The sequence below is a fragment of the Rissa tridactyla genome, chromosome 3, assembly GCF_028500815.1.
Source record: "Rissa tridactyla isolate bRisTri1 chromosome 3, bRisTri1.patW.cur.20221130, whole genome shotgun sequence".
Classification (NCBI taxonomy): domain Eukaryota; kingdom Metazoa; phylum Chordata; class Aves; order Charadriiformes; family Laridae; genus Rissa; species Rissa tridactyla.
In genome coordinates, this window is record NC_071468.1 from 41,844,434 (window position 1) to 41,865,565 (window position 21,132).

Below are 21,132 nucleotides of genomic sequence, written 5' to 3' on the forward strand. Positions count from 1 at the left end.
TAGCAATACAAATCCATTCTAGACAATAGTTCTATGACTGGAAACACAAAGATTTATCCCTGGCCTTTATTTGTCACATCATACCAGAGATCAATGAAATTTCATTGAAGATCAATGTTGAAAGACCTGCTTTTCAGCAGTAGGGATTTTCTAGTGGTGCACACGTGAGAGGAAGCCTGTCCTGGAGCATCATTGATTCAATCCCTTATATCCCATACCCAACCCATACCCAACCCAAATGTAGAAATAAGAGGACTGCCCCCACAAATGTACAAATAACCTGTTCTGCTGTACAGCTTCTTTGTAATTTCAGGCTGTTGGGTCACCTTAGTTTCATAGATGCAAGTTCTCTTAGGGAGAAAGAGTACACTGCAATTAAAAAAACCCACCCTGCCTCTCATAAGTCAATTTCAACCTTTAAAATTTTGCAAAAAGCTCAAAGATGGAGGGAAAGTATTAATCTCAGGAATGGAAAGGGTACATTTCAAAGGTACCTTTATCTGCTGCAGAAAGAGACACTATCCTTTCCTAAAAAGGAAAAAAATTAGACATATCTTTACATTGACTCAAATCCAGATTTTAAAGGGAGAAATCTGAAATTCCATTGTATTACTTCATGATAATTCAGTCATCCAAAGCAAGGGCTCTAGCCTCCTGGATTCTTTCCCTTTTGCTGATCAGCTGTTGAAGACTGAAACCTCGTTTGTTGTGAGGACAACGCTCTTTTGTAACCTTTAGTTCCGAGGACTGATATTATGTGTCCTGTTGTTGGATAAGACTACAAACATGGAAGGAGCAGGTAAAACAAAGGACACATTGTATTTCTTCAGAGACGATTCTATCAATGTGAGAATTTGGGGACCAAGTATTTGTGATATTCTTTTCTGCAGTTCCCCAGTTATTCCCACCAACAACATGACTGTATCAAATAGAAAGCTAACTGTTGAGAGAGCAGATCTTACCTTATAGGGGAAACAAATAGTTACCGCAGTGTTGGAAGTATAGTGAAGGCTGTTATGAACACCAAACAGCAGTTTTACTCCTGCCTTGGGGCCAGATTAGGCTCAAGAGGAAAGAAGGAAGAGGCAAAGAAGTGATCAGCTATTAAAAATTAAGACACAAACTTGTTCTGCTGCTGTTGTGCAAAGGCAAAGCCATAGCTATTGTAGAAACTTGGATTGCGTATACAACACAATAACAGACTAAATATATAACAGACTAAAATATATAATAAACAGACTAAAATAAATAGTTGGTTTTCAAAGCATCTTCTCTATATTGATCAAGTTTCTAGAAAGTAATTTTTGACAATGATTAAAAATGTGTTGTGCACAGCATACAGTTCATTGGAATATAGCTCTCTGAACATGACTACGTTCCAGATGATTAAAGATTTCTTCTTCTGTTTCTGGAGTGAGCTGTATATTATCTTTGATTGGAGATAACGGATCTGACTTTTTACAAGAAGGAAGTTTTTCATACTCTCTGCACAAAAAAACAAAGAAAAAACAAAGCCCAAGAACATTAATGATATTATATGTTTCTAACCACAGGCTTGTAAGAACATATGGGTTAAAATAAAGCAAGACCCCACACTAACTACCCACTCATCTATGAATAAGCCCAAATAAACAAACATTTGCGATGGAAAGTTTTAATTTCAATTTCACTACAACTGAACAACTTAACTGAAAGGGATTTCAACCGTTCCAGTTATCCTGTGACAGAATGATAGCTATTAGCTTTATATCTGAAAGACTGTATGTACCCCATACTACTCTGGGTTGTTAAGTCTTCTAAATAACTGTAGTTTCATATATATCCTGCGAGTCTTGACATTAGGACAGAACAGATTAGTGTCCCACATGATTTATTTGCCATCAGGCGATATAATTCTTAAGACATAAGGCTAATTTAGAAATATTTTAAAATCTGACAAAAACAATAAACAGAAAACTCAGAGCTAAGTCCTGGCAGTGATAAAAAACGGTTTGTGAAATAAATTAAGAAAAGAATGCCCTGAAAGCTAATAAACAAGTAATTTATTTACATAGAAGTCAGTAATATATACAAAAATATATCTCGAGTATATATGCAGAAGTCACAGACCTACCACAACTGGATGGATAAAATGTGGATGTTGGGAGCTAAGTCTTGAAACCATCAGCAGAGAAAAGGAAGAGTGCCATCTAGGCTCACTCTGTTTATCTGCCTGTATTCTGATAAATCAAAATATATGAATTTTCTCCCTGTGAACAACCCTGCTCAGATATTGCCAATTAGAGATTGAGCAATACATACACAAACACTTTTGCTTCCTCTTTGATACCATCATTCTTAACCCGCACCAAAAGGACAATAAAAAGTGAGATTTCTAAAACTGTTAATACTGTAAGTAATATTTTTTAAACAGAAATCAGTTGTGTGTTTATAATAGCCTACCGTAAGGCCCAAACTTAAAAAAAATACTTTCATCTGACTTACACCTTTTGGTATTTGATGTCAAACAACAGTAATAATTTTTGTATAAATTATGTTAAACAAAATGCAGTACTTCAATAAATGAATTTTATCTGAGTTTTTTCCTTGTTAGAAAGGAGGAAGTTATTAGAAGAGCATATTTACCACAAATCATACTTCACGGTTATATCAAGCTTAGGAAATTAAAAATTGTATGTAGAAAATATCTATCAAGTTACTACCTTTATTAAATTGTGTGGAAGAGATGCGTAGTCTGCTTTGAAAACTGTTTCTTTAGGGGTGGGGAAGTATACAGGGCACTAAGTAGAGGGTTAAAGCAACTCACCTTTTAAATTGGAAGTTTTTCCGGAGTTCACTAATGGTGGCTTGAAGTCCCAGCTTATTTTCAGCATCACAGTGATTTCTCTTCTGCACAGGTGACAGTTTCCTGCTTAATCCGCTTGCTTTAGCTGGTATCAATGGCTTGAGCTTTGTTACAATACGTGATCCTATACAACTGGATTTTTGTAAACCAGGAACCTGTGAGATTTTAGTATTATAGCACAAATGGTTAAATGACAGCCTATAAGCAACAGATATTATGCTGCAAAGCTTATAATAAAAAAATAAAGTGCTTTACATTCTGTTGAGATAATGCAATCTGAATTGCCACAACAAGGTATACTTAGGTAGCTTCTATAATCTAAAAAAGGCATCTCCAACACATTAGACATAATGCAGCTCTAAGAATTGGCAAATCAGTTTCTATAGGTCTTTGTATTCTAAAAAGTTGCAAATACACATTTCTCATACATTCACATGAAAGCATAACAGATTCTCCAATGTCAGCTTTCAGAATTTTAAGAGAAGCTACTCTCTGGCATCACTGTGTCACATATGACTGTTTTTCACAAAATCTAAGCAGAGCACAGATATCAGTATGATTATATCCCAAGGATCACTAGACCTCTAGCTGGACCTTCTTACGAGGTTTCTGTACCTGGAACTCAAGAGAGCTGTGCTTTGTCAGAATCTCTCTCTCAAATGCAACCAGTCAAATTTGAACACATCAATTAAGAGAAAAATACATGGGTTCATGATATCATTTATTCTAGCTATTCATCACCCCTGTTATTAAAAAAAAAGCGTGCCTCATTTTCAATTCCCTTATCAGTTTCCAAGCACTGACTCTGTTTTTACGTGTTTACAAGTACACGAAACTCATTTTGACATGGCCTAATTCCTATAATAATTATGTCAGTCAGTGTGAATTTTACATTTCCCATTTTCATCTCTAACCACAATCTCTTATATTCCTGTAATTTTTCCTGGGGTCAATACCAGGCTAACCAGCTGATAGCTACTCAGACTGCTGTTATCATGCTTTTCTAATACAGATACAATATTGTTGATCCTTTTTGCCTTTTTGAACTTCATGCACAAAAAGTAATGAGTTCTATTGTTAAATAGAAGAAACATGCTAAAGTCTGATCTACAGGATTTTTTTTTTCCTGTGAGTAGCTTACCACACTTCATAAATTAAAAGTAATACCAATTGCTATCTATTTAATCACTCTCTCCCTATTTGTACTATATGTGCATAATCATGTCACAATAGTTAAATACATATAAAGTGCTTTTAGACAAAGTTATGAACTTATTTGGCAAAGAAAGTTTTAAGTGGCTTATTCATATTTTCCATCATTTCCTTCTGTCTTACATACATTTATTGTTTTCCCCAAATTTTTTTAAATTAGCCATTTGGAAGCACTAGAACGTTTTACTGTTTGAGCCATTCTGCCACTTCGTTGTAGAATATGAACTACTTACAATTACCAGCTAAGTGATCAATCACTTCCAGCCTGCTATTTTAGCTTTTGTCTGTCACTATGAGGACCAAAACAATTATCAAAATACAATATCTACAGAAGATATGGTGACTGTTTACTGTTGTAAGAAGTTCTTATTTTACAGTTGACTACATAAGATTAGTTTAGGACACCCACATTGTATCCAAATGAGAGATATAAGCTTTATTTACTATAAAGAATAAAGCATTTTGCTTTAACGAATCCTCTTCTCTGTTTTGCTGGATTATCTTTAGAAGATGGCACAGCTCTGCCTACTTCAGGTGTTTCACTTAACTAATGCAAACAGCTCTTCCTCATGTAAGTACTTGCTATTGATCACCTAACCCTTTTGTTTTTTTTTTTTTTCTCCTTAAAATAAAAGATGTTGGCAGCCTCTTCTTCAAAGAGAGCTCATATCTTGGTTCTTTCCAAAACAACATTGCATTTTGTCATCCCTGCACCACACACACTCATCATACAGTTTTTTTATTGAGGCAACACTGTTTCTACCTGAATAGACTAGGCAGATCTTGGAATCCCAAGAAAAATTAGGGAAAAAATAAAGTGTTTAAGATGCAGGCTAAAAATTGGAACGAGAATACTAGGAAAAATAAAAATAAAATCCTAAAACTCTCTGCTTTATAGTATTTTGCTGCTTATCTATTACCTCATTTATTTTGCAAAAAGTGTGAAGCCACCCATAATCCTACATTTCTTTTTGGTACCGAATTACATCAGACTTGTGACCTAATTTAATTAAGCCAAAAATAGAGAAAACTGCATGTCGAACACCCACTAAGAAACTTAAAACCAGAGTAGAATACTCTTTTCTTTTGTCAATATTCGCCTCTTTGCTGAGCTCATAGCAATTGTAGAAAATAATTAGCAGTAAAAACCACAGCTAGAATAGTATCACAGAAAACACTACAAGATCCTGGGGAGCTCACTATCTTGTATGCATCTGTTACATAAAAGCTTCTGTTAGTTTTGATATAAGAATTGACTAGCTAGGCACTTCACATTTTAGATTGGAACCGTGATAACCGTTGACAACTTTCCCAAATTGCCTCCCCCAGTTTTTAAAAATCTCTACAGATCAGCTATGTTATTCAGCTTACTCAAATCAGAATAATTTATGTTTTAAGTGATAGACACCTGCTTCCCTAAATCTGGAACTTATTATTCCCTTCAGTATCTTTTACTGTACTTAACACCAGCAAAGATTTCCCTTGTTTAAACACCTGCAGTAAGCAACCCTAAGGGAAAACTGAGCCAAAAGCATCACTCCTTATCTCTGCCTCCCCCTCTTCAATTCTGGTAACTTGTTCCAATGGTCTCACTGGTGCTACGACTCACACAAGCCTGAGAGTCTGGGTAGGCCCAAGGCCCAAGATAATTGACCTTTTAGTTGTTGTCAAGTAGTTTTCAGCCAGGTCAGTTTTCTGGTCCCATTCATTTTAAGTACTATTACCAGCACCAAGGACGCAGAGGGAATGTATGGCCAAGGAAATAAGCAAGGGAAATCCTCCTGATGGCCACTTGCTTTAAAGTAACCCTACTGTCCTCACAGATATTCAGCAGATTCCTATTGTCTGAAGAACTCCAAGCATTCTGAATTTTTTTTAATCTATGATGCCTACATTACCACAGTAGTTCCATACTGCGTATTCTCCAGTAATTAGTATATTCATTCTCCCAATGTACCTTTAAGCTGAACAAAACATTAAGTGAAACATATTAAATACATTCTTAAAAACAAAGTAACAAAATTCCAAGTCCCAGGATGATTTCATTTCATTGCTCAGTTTTGTTGAGGAGAAGTGGACAAAATCTTAATCTAATGAAAAAGAATCAATTTTTGTCATTAGGTGTTCCAGAAAAAAGAAGTAAATTCCAGCTTAACACAGAAGTTACTAACAATAACCACAAGATGTCACTATTATACAAGCCACACGCAATATTCTCGTTCAGCAGAGAGACACTTGTGATTTTTAATCTGTTAGTAGGGGTGTACGCAAAAGAATGAAAGCATCTTCCTTTGATTTATGAATCTTCCGGCCAATTCTAATGACAATGCCTTAAGGAGTTAGACCAGTTTTAACTGTTAAGGTATTGGAAGTTTTGTAAACTAGACAAATAGTTAAAGCTCTTAGAAATCTCACAAAGACAAGGCACATAAGTTTATACTTAGACATCTAAGAAACCACATAGTAGACAAATTGCATGTGCCCAGCCAATAGGAAAAATAATTTTCCATCAGAGCCCACATTTCAGTTGACTGTCCTTCCATATTGATTCATTAGTGTCTAACAAGGCTTTTAAATAAAGCCGTTAAACAAGAAAGGTTGACTAAAACCTTTACATATTTTGACATTTAAACATGCTTTTTCTAGTCCAAGAGGAAGGAGACCCTGAACTAGCAGATTTATCACGACAAGCAGTGAAATGAGGTTGTACCTTGTAACTATATCTGGATTATGAACATGACTGCAATTTGCACCATAAAACCTGTGTATTTACCATGCCCGAGAAAAATGAAGTAGTTTTTTGCCTTAGCTTCTTACTTTATACTAAAGTGTTTAAAAATCCCCAAACAAGTTGCAACTGTGATATCATTCACAGGCGGCCTGGTTATAATTCATCTCAGCTCTGATATGGATGCATAAGAATTTAGTTTTCTCTTGCCAACAGGTGCATCGCTTAGGATTCTTTCATTAAGTTCTATAATGAACTAGAAGACAACAAAAATTGATTTTCAGCATCCTTACCTTTGTCTTCATGTTCTTATTTTTTCTGTCAGTTTGAATAGCAGAAGATACTGGAGACCGAGTACATTTATCATCAGCCAGTTTTGAATTGGAGTCAGATTCCTTCATCAAGATAAAATTAATTTGGTTTTAATACGGTTTGGTTGGGGTGGGTTTTTTTCTTTTTTTTTTTTTCTTTCCCCACACAATGTATATTTTTATATCTACCACATATATACTTTAAAAGGTATAATGTTTTCAGCAATTTTAAGAATTTATACAAAACCTGGGCTTATTTTCAGCAAGCAACACTATGGTGACACACATATGCTTTCTGAAAGGACTTCTTCAGGGACTAACAAAAGCAGAGAAGAAGAGCTAGCCTACCAGGTTTTTTTTTTTTGACCCACGGTAGTGAAAGCAGTGGAAAGACTGAAAACAAACTAAACCCAGACTTGATTTAAACTAAGTCTATCCATTCTACACTACTGCATTAAGCATTGACAAGTTTTGTTAGCACGAGCTACATAATCTACAGGGTATCATTTTAAAGAAGAGACTGCCCAATTTCTTTTATGATTTAAAGTGAAAGCAAATGCTGAAGGAACACCTACTTTTCTTACTTCTGCATCTGAACCACTGTTAGACACCTGCAGTTTTTCTGAAGACTCCAAACTGCATTCTGCTGGCTCACAAGACCTTTGAGAACATGATGACTGTTCCAGTTCCATTAAGGGGGAGGATTCCTCCTCCAATTTGTCAGATGCTGCCGCACTCTCTGTTTGTACCCCATTAACCCAGTCTTCCTGGGATACCATACAGTTGTTTCTCTGTTGGTGAAACTGCTGTGAAAATACAGTATGAGATGGACCAGGATTTCCCGAATTATTTACACGGCTGCTAAACCACTGGAAGCAACTTTTCTGCGTTTCTCCAGGAGGTGTAAAGATAGTCCTTGTTGATTTTTCAGTTTCTGAAAACTGAGAAACATCTTCTGCTACATGTTTTATTTCCCGTTTCTGGCAATCCCACTCAGCATCTTCAGTTAGATCACTGTCATCCTTCTTTGCTCCACCACCAAACGTAATTCCATCATTGCAGAAAAACCTAAAAAATTTAAAGAAAAAAAATGAAGGCAAGGGAGAAGTTACTGCAAACGAGTACTTCATCTCCAAAATCCAGTAGTTGCCTCTATCCGCCAATTTTATTTTTGAAGTGCACTTATAGACACAAATTATTTTGACAATGGGCAAAGTCTTAGCTCCTCAGGGAGGCATTTAACAGATAAAACAGTAAAAAAAGGGGGGGAAAAAGCCTCTGTAAACATGTAATTCGTTGACATATACTAATTGACAAATACTAATAAGGTTAAGGTTCTTCATCTGAAAAAGAGAAACATCTCAGAATTCTATAAGATTTAAGAATATATTAATCAATTATCATAAAGCTGAACAGTAGTGTAACACCTCAGCACTTTTTATTAAGGAAACTAGAACCTATCTAGGTCTTTTTCCATGCTGTAGCAGCAGCTCCTAAAAGTACAAATCAGAAATTTTTAAGAAACTGAGCATTGCTTTAGAGAAGAACCTACCATCACTGACAATTCTTAATTTTTAATGCAACATAACAAGACTCTCAGCTCAGGAAGGTGTGCATTAAAGCTAAATAACATCAGTATTAAGACTGTTCTGTAAAATTATACTGCTCAAAAAAATCCAAATTATTTAAGATAAAAATTACACAATAAGAGACATAGTTGTGATAATGCTTTGTAAAATCAATTCAAGTGTGGCAAAACGCAAGTAAAAAAAACCAGCAGCTTAAAAAACCTAACAAATGCAAAGTCCTTCTTCTCAAAACGTTGGTTCAGAGATCAGGAGCGTGAACTGAATGGGATGGGATAAGAATAGGTATTTGGCATACAGCATGACCACATTTGGCTTTACTGAAACAAAAAACCCTGTCAACATAAGTCAATATATGAGCAACTGCTCACATATTTAGCACAAAGCAGATACTTTTAAGAGAGATGTCATATGACCTTTACCTGGAAAAGAAATATGGCCAAATCTTAATTAATTCTGATACCCACGGACTAGACTGTACTGAGTAGTCCCAGCGTCTTTGTCTCGGCAGCAAAAAATTGACATCATTTATATCACACATAGATAGCACATCTAGCACAAAGGGTTGTCCATCTCCATTCAGGACTACAGGTGCGTTAACACCATTGCATAAGAAGTCCAAGGTACTATTTTTCTTATTTTCAGTATTCAGGTTATTTTGGCAACTAGGACAACAAATAGCATTTTGCTACTTATTAAAACACATGATGCAAGCATACCTGCTTCTTGTTCCTGGAACAATTACAGCATCTTTCTCTTTGTTTTTCCTTTGTAGAAAGGAAGCAAATTTATTTCTAACTCTAGGCAAGGAGTTAGAGTTTTCTTGAGTGACAGAATTCCCTGAAGAATCAAGGCTTTGTATTGCTGAGACACTCTTTTGTGCTTGACCATCATCATCACTTTCCTTCTTGAATTTTTTTGCTTTGGAAAATGAGTATTGGTTCAACAGATCTCCATCTGAGATTTCTTCTAAATCTAAAAACAATTTAAACATCACTGTAGTAACTAACTATGAGAGAACTGAGCATTACATATATACTCTCCCAGGCTTAAAAGTATTAGCAAGGTCTGGTAGGAAAATTCTTGGCTTTACAGTTCAGAAGACTTTAACAAAGTTGTTTTCTAGTACATAGCCCTAAAAGTAACTTTCTACAAAAAAGTAGATGAAGTGAAGGCAGAACAGCTGAAATGAAATATGATGATGTTGTTTGGCTGTTGGGGGTTTTTGTTTATTTGTTTTTAAACACTTTGACAGCAAAACTGAACTTGACTTAAAGGCAGGCTGCTAAACTAAGTACAAATCTTGATAATCTCCCATGGCAGGGGGGTTGGAACAAGATGACCTTAAGGTCCCTTCCAACTCTAACATTCGATGATTCTAACTATTCTATGATTCTAAACCAGGGAGTATGAAGATATCAGGAATAACAAAGGCAAAAAAAGGAGCCCTAGCAGCATAAATGAGAAAGCAAAGGGAGCAGAAGAAACAAAAAATACTTAACATATCAGATAAGGCACAATGGGAACAAAGGAGTGTCCCTTCTATTACAAGCTCACCGTTTATTTCGTCACATATAACTTCGGTGGTATAGAAGACAAGATAGCACAGATTTACTACAGAAAGCAAGGAAAGTTGGAGTAAAGAATACCTATACATGGGATACAGGCAGCATGGTGTTAGAAGAGTACAGAAAACGTTCTTTAAGTTTTCTGTCTCACCAAATACCAAGTCTAGGAAAAACATTTCTTCACAGGCCATTATAAGATAGAAGTTAAAACCAAAAATATCTAAAAATAGAACAGTTGTTATTAAAATTGAAAAAACCCAAAAAATTAAAAAAGTTAAAATCAAGTGCTGCTGAAAGTTTGCTGCCATCCTTAATCATTATGTACGCTTAAGTATTATGGCTCATCTTGCAGCTTGTCAAAAACTGAAAACAGGCAATAAAAGCTAGAGTTAGGCCTCTAAAAATCTCATGACATCAAGTTAAAGATGAAATCCTTCCTTTCCCCACAACCATCTATTGTTATTGATACACTTATTTTAATAAAAACATACCATTCCTTGGCCTTTTTGCCAAGAGCTCTTTTCCTGGAAGTTTTAGCCCTTTAACACTAATTATCTTCTCCATGCCTCTGGTTGTTTGTTTCTCTGGTAAAGGCATTTTAGGAAGAACAGTATCTGCATTACGGCCAGGCTTGTAGTCTCTGCTCCAAATGCTATTTACATGATTAGAATGTTTGTCATTCCAGCCACAACTTCTCTGCTGCACAGGCTAAAAAAAATATTGAAAAACAAGACACAGGTTTATAATTTTTGTCTTCCACATATGATTTCCTGATTTAGTATATAAGGACATTTTGACATTTGCACACCACCTGCTGACACATTCTACACAAACATTTTCTTTTTGTTACCACATTTCTCAAGCTTTCAATACAAATTATTTTTTTTGTATGCTGCCATGACTACTTCATTCCAGTATGGCCCAAGTAACTAACTACTCAGACAAAATTAAAAGTTTAAATTTTATTTCTATTCAAAAAGGCTAATTTGGTAAAGTATCTTCCTCAGACTTATATACTTGGAAGAAATCATATACTCCAAAACTCTTTGAGAAATTTCTTTTTAAATCAGTTACTTCTGTCAATAGTATTAAGGACTTATCAAAAAAGTTTGACAGGAAAACAAATATTAAAGTCAAATGTCTTGAAAAGTAAGATTTTACCCGTACAGAGAATGAGAGCTATGTGTTTGTGGGACCACAGTTTCTGTAACAGCAGAATAGCTTTCGCTGCCAAGTCAGTTGTGAATAACATTCAATCATGTTTTTCCATAAACATTCAGACCCATGTCAAAATCTCTGTATGTAACAAAAGGTCCTGGTCCTCAAACCAGGACACCGTAGAACAAAGATATTACCTGTGCAGTGTCAGGGTTATAGTTATCAATTTGTTCCATTGTATCGATATCAATGTTGCCAATGGCAATTTGAAATGCAGTAAGATCACCAAAGTGTCTGTCCCCATCATATTAAGGGAAAATATCTGAATATTATAATACATTTCAAGAACTGTAGCATGAAAGTTAGAATAGCCGTTTCCCATTTTTATGCCAAAAGCATTGCTAGAATATTAACCAAAAGCATTAATACTAGTACTCATGGCTCAATCTGATGCAACAGCAATTGTAATAGATCTGCAGTACCTGACAAATCATGAAAGTCAAAAGGAAAACCTTCAATGATCAACAGGAAAGTTACCATCTTTTTCTTAATTTCTGGAAGTGCCAGAGATTATCTGGCTTGAAGAACATACAAAGCTAGTAACTACTTCAACAGTCCCCTCTCTTTCTTCATTTTCCTAATCTTCCATGCTGAAATTTATGATGCACAAACTGGCAAAATGCTACTTATTCTATAGGGAGAGAACAGGGAACGCTTAGATTAGGGAATGAGTTGAACACTGATTACAAGAATTAAACTGTCAGAGATTATAACACACTTAACACACACAGAAGTTACAGACAGCTGTAAAGCAACTCAATTTAAGTATAACATGTATTTAATGAGTTGGTTTCTAAAAAATAAAAACAAAAAAAAAACCTTCTGCCTAAAATGACATGTCAATGTTAGGTCACCCAGTTACCCCTTGGACTTTTTTTTTTTAAATAAATTAGAATCAAAACAAAAGAGAAAAGGAAAAAAACCCAAACAACCCCACAACTTTTTAAGATTGCAGAAGAACCAGGCTTTAGTCAATAGCAGAGATACAATGGAAAATAGTATAAGAAACCACAACTGCTCACCCTGATTTCCCCACCCTGCTGTTTCAACACATAAAGGATACCGTCCTGCATAAATGAGTGTGTCTGGATCAATATCATCACCATATGCATTCAGAGGAACTAATTTTCTGTTGACAGGATCAAAAACTAACTGATAAAGGAATGTATTATTGGCTCGTGTAAAACCCTGTATGTATTCTTCTGGTACTGTTATATTCATCTTCAAGTACTGCCCCATTTTCTTAATAACCTGTCCAAAAAAAAAAAGCTTAACTGCTTCATTTAAATGGGTTACACAAAAGGTTAAATACATGTCAATTATTAAGTATCATTGCTTTTCATTAAACATAGAATGTGTTACAACAAACAGATTCAACTTAAACAGAGGAGAGGAAAAAAGAAGTTTAGTACATTGTTTTCCTACTCATAAGCTGTTTACAATCATATAAATAACACAATTTAACTCTTCACAAGGACTTCTTGTCCAATAAATAAATACAAAATCTGACTATAAATACAGAGCACCTCCTAAAGTATATTTGTTAAAACTAATGCATATCAAATTTTATTATTCATATTACCAGAACACATAAGCAATATATGGCTGTTTTTAGGGTACAAAATCAAAACTAACCAATTTCTTCCCCAACCTCCCCCATTACTCATCCTAAAACGGCTACAGATTGATCTGGTAACTTCTCCTATACATTGTTACTACACCACTCTAAAAGAAGTTCCTATTAATTCATTGACCACTATGTTTTTCAGTTTCACAGAAGGCAGATTATCTTCTTTTGAAGATCGTTTGTCATACTGCCAGAGGCAAGAATCTCTCCTCCTCCCTAAATAAAACATCAGGGGTATTTTGGCCATGCATCCTAAGTAAAGGGAAGTTTACTCAACTCACTAAGAAAAATGAGTTCGAACTGGCACTGTTGGACTACTTGGTATCTTTGACTCAATCATGACTTCCCAACGCTGTTGGAAGACAGCTGTGATGAATCACATGACAAATTACTAAGTGAAAGTTTTTCACATGATTAAATCCTGACACTTTGCTCAAAATAAGATAGATACATTAACTTCAACAAAATCACGGTTCTTATGGGAAAAGTTCAAAGTTCACTTTTTACTTCCACAAAAGCCAACAAAACCAGTTGCTTTGATGCCTGCTTTACATAAGGGGAGACCTTATCACTCTCTACTATGACCTGAAAGGAGGTTGTAGCAAGGTGAGGGACAGTCTCTTCTCCTAAGTAACAAGTGATAGGACATGAGGAAACAGCCTCAAGTTGCGCCAGGGGAAGTTTAGATCGGGTATTAGGAAAAGTTTCTTCACTGAAAGGGTTGTCAAGCATTGGATCAGGCTACTCAGGGAAGTGATCGAGTTACTATCCCTAGAGTTATTTAAAAGGCGTATAGATGTGGTGCTTAGGGACATGGTTTAGTGGTGGACTTGGCAGTGTTAGGTTTATGGTTGGACTCAATGATCTTAAAGGTCCTTTCCAACCTAAATGATTCCATGATATAAAACATTTTAAAACTAAAAATCATAGTTCTTTGCATACAGCCTGTGTGAGAAAAACACTAAAACGTACAAGTAACTTAAGAAGATAATACACCAAGTTAATTAGTTTGCATATTCAAATGCTTTTCTGGATTAGATTTACCTGCCTTTAAGACAGCCATGTAAAGTATTTTTCTTATCTGCTCTTAAAAACTCTCTTCTCCCTTACTACCTACACAGAAGTTATCCCCACTCTCTTAGCCTCTGCATTTCCTAATAGTAGATTTGTTTTCATTCCATGCATTGGATAAGAAAAAAAAGCCAGCTAATTTTTTTGTTTTGCACTATACCAAATTTTTCTTCCATAACAATGTTTTTAATATGTAAATGTCTGTATCCATATGTATGTAATTAAATGCAAAACAGGAATCAAATAAGATTCCCAATCCCTGCCCCTCCTCCACATAGACAAAATTGTACTTATGCAAAAGTAACAGAGTTCAATTAGCAGTTCTAATAACTAATCTACAAAAACTGGAGAAAGAGCAGGTAATGCGAGGAAAAAAAAGAATAACAAAAATCTGGAGTCTTACAAAAAAATTAAGTCTGTCCTCAAATAGAATATGCCCTTGAAGGATTAGAACAATTCTTAGTTTAAGTTTACATTGGTGTATTTCATTAAATATATAACAACTTCAAGACTTGAGTAAGTTTAGCTCAGCATCTGTCTAAAGCACGGGTAAAAAAATACTTCTTTTAGCATTCTCCTCAAAATGGAGAAAGTCAAGGACACCCCCCATGTATTTTCAATTCAGTGTTAATTTCATATATACAGATACAGGCTCCCAAAAAGCAAACACACAAAACACATGAACAAATGAAACCAAGTTTACCTTTATAATATCTGGATTGTTGGCTAATTTTAGTAACTTGCATGCTTTAGCTAAACCAATTCCATGAATTGACGAGAGGTAGTCACAACCAGAAAGAATACACATGTAGCGGAATTTCTCTTCTGTAAATACATTTCCAAGCTGCTTGCAGTTTCCTAGTCGAGCTTGATCTATCTCTAGTCCATTTCCAAACTTGTCAATTTTCAGAAACACCTGGAAATTAAGAGGAAGTGAAAACAATAATTTCCACCCATAAGTTAGTTTGTTTCACTTGGTGGGAAAAACAACACACCAAGTGCTATTGTCATCTCTTCTGTTTCCCCCATTTACTGTAGAAGAGTAAATCCATACATCGAACACATTTGGCAACTTCAAACTCTGCTTTTAAGATACCAGCAAGAGGTAAAGGCTATTAATATTTTCTTCCATACCTTTTTACATCCAAAAGCTAAAAGATCAGAGTCCTCTGTAATTATAGCTTGAACCATGCCAGTCTTATTAAGATAAGCCAACTGAGCATCAGCTTCATAAGGAGCAACAATACAATCAACTCCCCGAGCTCGTGCAGCCTGTACATAAACAAGAATCATAAAAGTACTTTGCATCAATTTTCAGTAATTATCTTAAGACATCTGAAAGCGTAAGAAACTCCACCTCAATAAACTGAAACCGTGATCTTTTTAATCACACCCCACCCCACATTAGAGCCTGATATTTCTTACACAAAACTCAAGTTTCAAGCAATTTAGACCTACATAGTCTAGTTTACAAAAGAAAAAACCTTTCCTGCGTTGGCCTGTAACACTATGCTCACTGCATCTGACCACGGGTGCCAGCTTCAAACTCATGCAAGTTACATTCTGGACAAAGGAAAACGGCACTAGAACAAACATAATACTATTTTGATAAAGATCCTACAACTGCAGTGGAAGGACAGCATAAAGCTATTAGAAAGGTTTTTAAGCAGCCAAAATTTTCTCTGTAGTCTGTTCTCAGAAACTAGCTGAGGGGAGGACAAAAAATAAAAACAGCGTTTAGCTTTTGTGTGGCAAAATAAAACTGTTGGTGCTACCAAAGTCACTTAATAGCAGTAAAAAGAGATGTATTTCAATTGAGACATCATCATTATTTATACAACTGGGCATAATAAACTTGAAGTGAAGTTAAAGTTTGTTAATTGTGCCTAGCAATCTAATGTATGCAGGACAATCAGAAGCTAAGAAGGGGGGAATATTTTTCTTGTCTACAAGAGGTAGTCACGTAGCCATATAAAAGCAGAGTATGACATCCTATCTACTGCGTAGGTTTTTTTTAAAAACTGTCAGTATCAACAGCATTGACAACTTACTTTAATAACGTCATGAGCCATGACATGGGTAACATTTACACTGCGCCCAAAACATTCCCTAGCTTCTGACAATCTCCCTTCCTGCAACAATTGTTTCCCCTTCAGAAGATTGGCTTGACGCTTCCTGAAAGATAAACAAAAATATCCACCAATTTCAGACTATTTTCCACTTAAAAGAACAAGTAGCAGAAAGGACTGAGAGAGACAGGTAGAAAGGGGAGGGAGGGAGGGGGAATAATCTGTTTTGCATACGAACACTTCCCAGATCTGTTCTACTGTGCAATTTTTTAAAACACAGGAATAACTAAATAATTGTATTGACAAGGATGATTAGATTGGCATGTTGAAGTTTATAATGTTTTCTCAGAAAACAGTGACAAGTCGGCAACTGAAATCAGCAGTGTAAAAGAAAAGATCCACCCACTCTCAGGTTGCAGTAAAATAGATTTAATGGAATTTGAGAGTATCTGACATTAGATACTTATTGTTTTAGAGGACAGAAGGCATCATTTACTTCATTCCAAATATTGGAAATTGTTCACTGCACACCGAAGGAAACATACGTCCCATGAGAATTTATAAACAAAAACAGTGAAAAATTCTCACCACTTCACTGAAAAGTCCCATTATATAAGGACCAAACCTGGAACAAGTTTATCTGATTATTTGCAGAGAAATGAAGAAGGTGGTGTTATTTTTAAATAAAATTACATTGGGAAGAAGTATTTTTGTCTAGAGGGCGGGTAAACTAAAAGCCTTTAATGCATTACGGGAACTAATGTTCAGAGGTTTACTTCCTTCCTCTATAAAAGCGCTTTCATTTATGAAGTGCATTTCTATTTTTGGAATAGAACCTCTAAGAAGAGGTTGGTATGATTTTTAAATGTAAATTAAATGAAATAACACTACACTGCAGGAAAGTTTATCAGAGATTTCTACCTAGCTGAAGTCTGAAGTTTTTCAACTTTGAAAATGAGTTGTAGTGTTAAACATACTGCTTTGCTTGCAAATCAATACAGTTCAGTACTTACTCTCGTCGGGCCTTTTCCACTTCCTTCTTAGAAGGTAGGGTGCATCCATCAAATACCAAAATTGGTTTAATTCCAAATGAGAGGAGCATATCAACAAGTTTCATGCAGAAAGCTACATAGCTGTATCAACAATAACAAAGGAAAAGAACAATAAACTTTATTGTTAAGCACAAGTCTACTGCATATTTTCTGTTTGCAGGAAAGGAGAACTGGAAGTTTAGGACTAACTATTGTTCAAGGATCTGAACAGGCCATGTATTCCCCCAGAATCACAAAAATAAGAACACTTAAATGCTGGGGGTATTTTGGTTTTTTTTGGTTCCTCTCCCTTATTTGTAGGGAATTCCAGACATAATTTAGGTATTTCCTCAGACCACTGATCTCCTTACCTGTTATTTCTGCAGATCCCTATGAGATCTTTTTATCAGCAGCACAGAATTAAAATCTAATAGCTTCTGTAAACACTAAGCGCATTACGATGGCACTCAACAACAACAGAATATTCAAGTTTGTTTTTTCTTTTAAAGACATTGTTTAAAACAGCAAGAACAACAACCTCTCTAGCAGGGAGACATCTGGGACATCAGAGCACTTAGAATCTAAGTATGTGAGCACTGAAGAAATTGGATTTAGAGCTACAAAACATAAACTGAAAAATAACTATGATTTTTGAAAGACAGAAGCGAATACGATTGCAGCTATATAAAATTCATTTGAATTGAGTTATTAAAGTGTGAAAGGACTCTCTACACTACAGTTAAAGTGCCAGTCTAAGATGAGTGAACATTTGTGCATGGAAAGAAGATTTGGTAAGAAAATATTCATGTGGTTAAATTCAACCATTATGACTATTAATGTTTCTCCTGTCAGTCAGTTTCTTTCTCAGCTGAAGCATATCCTGTTCCCAGGACTCTGAGGGATCTCCACTGCCTTCAAAGGCAGGTAGCAGGGTTGGATGAAACTCTACAGTTCTTCATATAAACAGAAGCAGGAATTAAAAATTTGAACCCATTTACAAACTAACTCTTTCTCACCTCCAATCAAACAATCAAAAAATTTAAGTGAAATTTGATCTAGACTAATAAGTACAGCTTTATTTCTGAAGATATAAAGATTATTTTTCATTTAAAACTATATTCAATTTAAAATAAAAGTTCAGCCCAGTTTTCCAGAGATGGGCAAGAAATTATGCAAGTTTCATCTAAGCTCCAAAGCTGAACTTGAAATACAACCACAATTTGTGTTTCCTTCCTTAGAAATATCACTGTTTAAGTGAAAAAGCCATGTTACATTAGAAAAGCTACTCTTACTAAGAATATAGTATGTTAAATAAAAAAAAAATTACACTTTATTCAGGGCAAAATACATCTATCAGAATTCCTCAGTATCATTACAACTTTTGTCACAGGAGTATCTACAAACTATCACTTCGTACAAATCAGGTTCCCAAAAACAACACTAGATTGGAAACATATGAATTGCATCTACGGCATCTCATCAGAGAGATTAAATAATAATTGAGAGTGAGACATGCTGGAAAAAACTAATTCACTTAGTCATTGGTATTTTACTATAAAGTATTTCATAGAGTTTTTCCCCCAATATATAATTCCATATTGATTTTGCACAGTTGGAAAGCTATTTACTTACAGCCAACATTTCCATTTCCAAAAAGTACAACTGGGACAGAGAATTCAGAAGCAACGCTAAGAAGTGAAACTGCTTTAACTTACTTTTTAGCTCAAGAAACGCCAAGTTAACAAAACTTTAATTTGTAAAAGGGCTGAGACCGAAATGGAACAAAGACTTACAGATCTGTTGGCTCTCCTCGGGCCAGCTTTTCAGCACAAGCATAAGCGCCTTTGTGCAGCCAACAGTAGGTGTCCACAGCTACCGTCTGCCCTTTGTATTTCTTCACGTGGGTAGGTTCAGCAGCCTCCTTAATAAACTGCAGCAGGCCCTGAATCCCCATGATGTTGCTTAAACTGCAGTCGGGAAAATGAAAAGGGTGAGCACGAGGAAAGCCAGGTCAGGCTGCAGACCGGGTGCTGGGCCGAACCAGAGACACGAGGAGCCCCTGCGACTGCCACCTGCGCAGCCGGAGCTCCTTCCCGCCGTCCGAAGAGATGCAAAACCTTTAAGCCCGCAGGCAGCCGGGGTGCAGCAGGCCCCGGGCACGCTCCCCCACGGACAGCGGGACCGAGGGGGAGCACAAGGCGCGCCGGGCACGGCCTCCTCCTCGCGCTTCGGCCAAGGGCCGGCGGATACCCCCCGCGCCGTCCCTCACGGCCTCCCCCCGATCGGCACGCACGTACCGGCGCCGGGAACGGCACCTGGCCGAGGACGGGAGGGCCTGAGGCAGCTCTCCCAGCTCGGGGCCGTCTCCCCCATGGCGCCGCCGGCGCCTTTACCTCGGGGCGGGCCGCCCCTGCCCGGGGTGAGGGGGTGACAGAGGGGGTGACAGGGGGGCCGCGGGGCGCCGCGCGCGCCTGTACCTGACTAGGGGGAGGAAGGGGAGACCCGCGCGCGGCGCTGCGCCCCGCTCCGCTCGGCCGTGGCGCGCGGCAGTCGCCCGAGGTTTTCAAGCAGCGCGCGCTCAGCGCACTGGCCCCGCCCCGGCGGGGGGACTACAAGTCCCAGCATGCCCCGCGCCGGCGGGGAGGCTGTTATGGCGCGAGCTCTGCCCACTCCCGTGAGGCGGCCGGGCCTGGCCCGGTCTTTGGGGTCGCCGCTCCGGGGTTGGGGGTTGGAGCGGGCGTTTAGGTGCTTGGCCAGACTGGCTGTGAGATCCTGGTCCTTTCGGAATGGCTCTTGTGTTGTGTACCGGCAGTTTTCCGGAACCTTCTCTTTCGTTTGAAATCGAGCTTGAAAAATAAGGATTTAAAGACAGTGTTTGTACGACAGCCACAATTGATGGGGAAGGGGGTTTTGAGGGGGCCGTGAAATTTGCTGCTAGCCGAGGAAGTGCAGCTAATTCAACCATCTGCAAAAATATGAAAATACATGCAATACACTCAAATAGATTTAGTGCTTTAACACTGAGTCAGCACATCCCGTGCCAGATTCAGTTCTGCTGACTCTCAGCAAAGCATAGAAAAATGGGCAAACGTTGCTTACTTAATGTTGGGACTAACACGTGTGTTTGAAAGCTTAGTGTTGTCAATACTTCCTAATGCAAATTTTCTATAACCACTAAGTCGTTAGTGGAGAAAATTATGGTTAACATCCCGGAAAGACTGTGTCATCATAGTATTTAGCATTTATTTTCAGTTCTTTTTATCCTTGCTGTCTGGTCACATCTGTACGCTGGTATATAGAAAAGTTTTTCAGGTAGTTATCAGCTGAAAAAAAAAACACAAAAAACCCACTGTAGGAGTAAGAATGTATTTGTGTCTGTTGCTTTCTTACAATATTTGTATGTAAAGAAGCTAAACACCAGTAAGTAAAAGTTACTGGTCTAAGTAGAGGTATGAATAAGGAACTTGAATCCAGTAACCATCAGTCTGTACTATTGCTGTAACCTGTATTCCAAATGAGTCATTTTGAGATGACAGTCATACTGAACCTTTCATTTCTGACAATATTCTTCACAGTGATTTCTCCGCATCTGTTCAATTTCAGCAAAGGATCCATGACGTGCAGTTGAAGACAGCACATGGATAATAACAATGAACAAGAAAGTCATAAGCATTAAGTATACTGGAATCAAAAGGCATCACAGAATTTCGGCAGGACACAGGACTGAGTCCTGTAGCTAACCCAGTGAGTAGGGAGGGAGAGACTGGAAGCAGGTCACTGACTGCGAACGAAGAAGTGAGGGACAGATGTTATAGCAGTGAAACCCTGGGGTTAATGTAAGAACTGATGGTCAAAGTTAGAATTTT

The 21,132-nt window shown here is 37.1% G+C and overlaps 1 protein-coding gene across 2 annotated transcripts; it reads right to left on the reverse strand.

Annotated features, from left to right (window-relative positions):
* Positions 1 to 454: 454 nt before the first annotated feature.
* EXO1 (exonuclease 1) lies at positions 455 to 19,839 on the reverse strand. 2 transcript variants are annotated; one of them, XM_054195620.1, is made up of 14 exons: positions 19,744 to 19,839; positions 19,060 to 19,233; positions 17,249 to 17,368; positions 16,218 to 16,341; positions 15,301 to 15,438; positions 14,870 to 15,082; positions 12,532 to 12,719; positions 11,606 to 11,702; positions 10,742 to 10,958; positions 9,402 to 9,657; positions 7,672 to 8,164; positions 7,079 to 7,180; positions 2,807 to 3,000; positions 455 to 1,485 (listed from the first exon to the last, which is right to left on the reverse strand). In XM_054195620.1, exons 2-14 carry the CDS (start codon positions 19,218 to 19,220, stop codon positions 1,344 to 1,346), a joined length of 2,445 nt encoding a protein of 814 aa, XP_054051595.1. In that variant the 5' UTR covers positions 19,221 to 19,233; positions 19,744 to 19,839; the 3' UTR covers positions 455 to 1,343. The 2 variants fall into 2 exon arrangements, with proteins under 2 accessions (XP_054051595.1, XP_054051596.1); XM_054195621.1 differs by lacking the exon at positions 19,744 to 19,839 and having other exon boundaries at positions 19,060 to 19,348.
* Between the last annotated feature and the right edge of the window lie 1,293 nt (positions 19,840 to 21,132).